A 3,008-nucleotide genomic window follows, 5' to 3' on the forward strand; every position below is an offset into this window, starting at 1 on the left:
CTGGTCCAATGTGACCAGGGTCTTGGGAGAGAGGAAAGACTACCAGAAGATCTAGATTTTGCCACCTTAAGTGGCGTTGGAGCAGGAGGAGTGGAACCCCAGCTTGAGCCCTGTGCTGACTCTCTTCTCGTCCTTAAGCATCGGTTCAAGGATGGCTAGCATCACGGGATTGTGGTGCCTGATCAACCTTTTCAGAGTTTTAATCGTGGGAGAATTCCCCACCCACCGCGCATTCCAAACGAGGATGTTAAGCATTGATCACCTTTAGAGAAGCCTCGCCCCGTTTCTTTAATGTACATAGTCTGCCATTCCAGGTTACCTCAGCAACTCTGTAAGTCCTCTTCACCCTCTGTTTCGGTTGCTCTAATACTATTTCTTTCATGTTCATTGTGCTCAGAAGTAGCCCTTCTTCCCGCTCTTAGCTTCCATTGATGTGTGGCTTGAGCTCTCGGGGAGTAGACAGGCTGATACCCCTCCAAGCCCCTTGAATGGAAGCTTCTTGGAGCTGCTCTGAGGGGTTAGATGCTACTAAGAAGAGTGTGTCCTAGGAGGGCAAAGGCAGGTGGCTGTGCTGGTGGGAGGAAGGAAGGCTAAAGAGAGGTTGCTAACAAGCTAGGCTAGTTGGTTGTGACAACAGTAGGATCTGGGAGGGGGACTATTGCTAGAAATAGGGGGATAAATTGATTGCCAGGCGGCCCCCTTCAATCGATCGTTTCTTGATTTTCGTCTCATTCCAAGCATCCACTTGAGCATCATCTAAGTCATCAACAAAGTTGGGTCCTTTTAGGGGACTACAACCCTCTGAGAGGGCTTTCCTAGATTGGAGATGGGCGTGAGGTTGAGGGCTGTGAAGCAGGGAATCAAGGTTCAGCTGATTTGGAGGGGGTGGGATGGGTGTCTGAGATGTGGGTTGGTGAGGGTATAGGCAAGGGAGGGGTGTCTGAGATGTGGGATGATGAGGATATAGGCAAGGGAGGGGTAAATGTGACACAGATATAGGGGGCTGCGTCGCAGGCTGGTCTAGAGGGCCTTCGTTCAGCTGGAGGAGGCTAGGTACAGGGCAAAGAAGGGCTAGCAGTGGGCCTGGAGGAAGCGAGATAGGTGGTGGTGGGAGGGAGGTGGGCAGGCCTGGGTCAGGATGTTGGGGAGCTTGAAAGGGGAAGGTCTGCTCGGCCCAAACCCTAGTGGAAGCAGGCTTGGGAAGGGGTGGAGGTGAGGTGGGCAAGTGGTCAGGTGGGGCAGGGTATGAAGCCGCCTCAGATGAGGGCTAAATGATGAAGAGTTTACCTGCTACTTGGAGACCTTTGGGGGACTGTGTATTCACCCCTGGCTAAATGAAGACACAGAGTCTCACAGATTCTTAAGGAGGCCCCGTGAGGGCGTTTCTATCTATTTCTACCACTTCGCCAAACAAGCTCCCGAGGTCCCGAAAGACGGATTCCAGCCAGGCATGGGCTGGGATACCTCGTAGCATAATCCATGTACTTTGGGACTGGGGGATGGATGTGGGAGACCAGGGGTCGACATTGAGGATGCCCATCTGCAAATGTAGCTTGGTGTCTGAGAAGAAGGAACTGAGGGCTGATCTATCTGAGAAGCCAAAGAGGAACATATCCTTGAAGATTTTGGAGATTAACACACTTTCGGCTCTATAGATTGCTCGGAGGAGAGCCTATTTGAGGTGCAAGATCTGGACATCTAAATTAATAGCTTGGGCTACCAAAGTGAGTTTGAGCTCCCTCTGCTTTTTCTCCACACCTACGTTGTCTGCAATCACAAGCCAGTTGGGAGTGGCATTTACACAAACACCTGATCTGCCTCCATTGATTTCCATCTGTTGAGAAGTAACAGGGGTGGCAGGGATTGGAAGGGCAATGTTCCCTTCTTTTGCTCTTGCTGATCCAAGAGTGATGTTGGCATTTCGCTGGGCACCCACTGCAACATTTTGACGAACATCCTCTGGGCAGGTGTGTTCTCCTCCACTAACAACAACAGTGGAATACTTCCTCCCGTCTCTTCTGTTTTGGGTGATGGGAATTGGAGCTGCTGGGTTGTGATTAGGCAGGTTGGGGTGCCTTTCTGAGTCCGATTGTCGCCATGACTTTGCTATCTGAACAGTGATTATCCTGCCATCCACCCTTCTGCCGTCTAAAATGTCAAGAGCTGCTTTGGCATCTGATTCATACATGAATCTTATGAATCCGTATCCCTTCGATCTTCTCAACCCAGGGTTTGAAGGGATAAAAACATCTACTATCTTGCCATACCTTCCAAAAATCCTGTGAATATCCTCCACCGATGTGTCGAACGTGATGTTACCCACGAACAGCGTGTGAAGATGTTTGCGGGCCTCCTTCGATCGGACCTCCTGCCAGTCGGCGTCGGTAGGCTGTTGATCGGACCTCCTGCCAGTCGTCATCCAGGCGTCTTCAAATTATCCAGGTGTCGGCAAGCTGTTTTCCATCTTTTAATTCATTTCTTTACCTATTTATTTAACAGGCATATCTCCTAAACTATAATGCTTTACTTACTTTACTTTACTTTACTTACTTACATTAAGTAAAGCATTCTAGTTTAGGAGATATGCTTGTTAAATATATAGGCAAAGAAATGAATTAAAAGATAGAAAAATATTTTTATATACTTATATATACATATATACATAATTATGTATTAGAGAAAAATGTAAGGGATAAGTAGTTCTCCTTGTAAGGGACCCTATAGCTACGGATTATAGCTGTAGCTATAACCGTAGCTTCGATATATCAAAAGTCTTTCTATATTATTGAAAAAGTCCAGACCTGTAGTGAGTTTGACTAAAAAATGCTGCAATTTTCAATACACCATGGCTATGGATTATAACCGTAGCCAGACTGCGCTACCGGCAGTGCCGCGGCCGTCTGTGTTTTTTTTTTTTTTGGCTGTGTTGCTTTTGTGGGTCCCATCATGAGGTCTGTGTTATATACAAACCGTCCATCTATTTGGAGAGCTCATATGAAGGCTTGAGA

General features: G+C 47.7%; 1 protein-coding gene across 1 annotated transcript; it reads right to left on the reverse strand.

Annotated features, from left to right (window-relative positions):
* Nucleotides 1-1,672: 1,672 nt before the first annotated feature.
* On the reverse strand, nucleotides 1,673-2,419 carry LOC131217406 (zinc finger CCCH domain-containing protein 25-like). Its single transcript, XM_058212325.1, has one exon. The coding sequence runs from the start codon at nucleotides 2,417-2,419 to the stop codon at nucleotides 1,673-1,675; it is 747 nt and encodes a 248-aa protein (XP_058068308.1).
* Nucleotides 2,420-3,008: the final 589 nt, after the last annotated feature.

This window comes from Magnolia sinica, chromosome 10 (assembly GCF_029962835.1).
Source record: "Magnolia sinica isolate HGM2019 chromosome 10, MsV1, whole genome shotgun sequence".
NCBI classification, from domain to species: domain Eukaryota; kingdom Viridiplantae; phylum Streptophyta; class Magnoliopsida; order Magnoliales; family Magnoliaceae; genus Magnolia; species Magnolia sinica.

What these genes read in the sequence shown, in the direction of transcription:
- LOC131217406 (XM_058212325.1), bottom strand. Translation starts at nt 2,419, where the DNA reads ATGACGACTGGCAGGAGGTCCGATCAACAGCCTACCGACGCCGACTGG.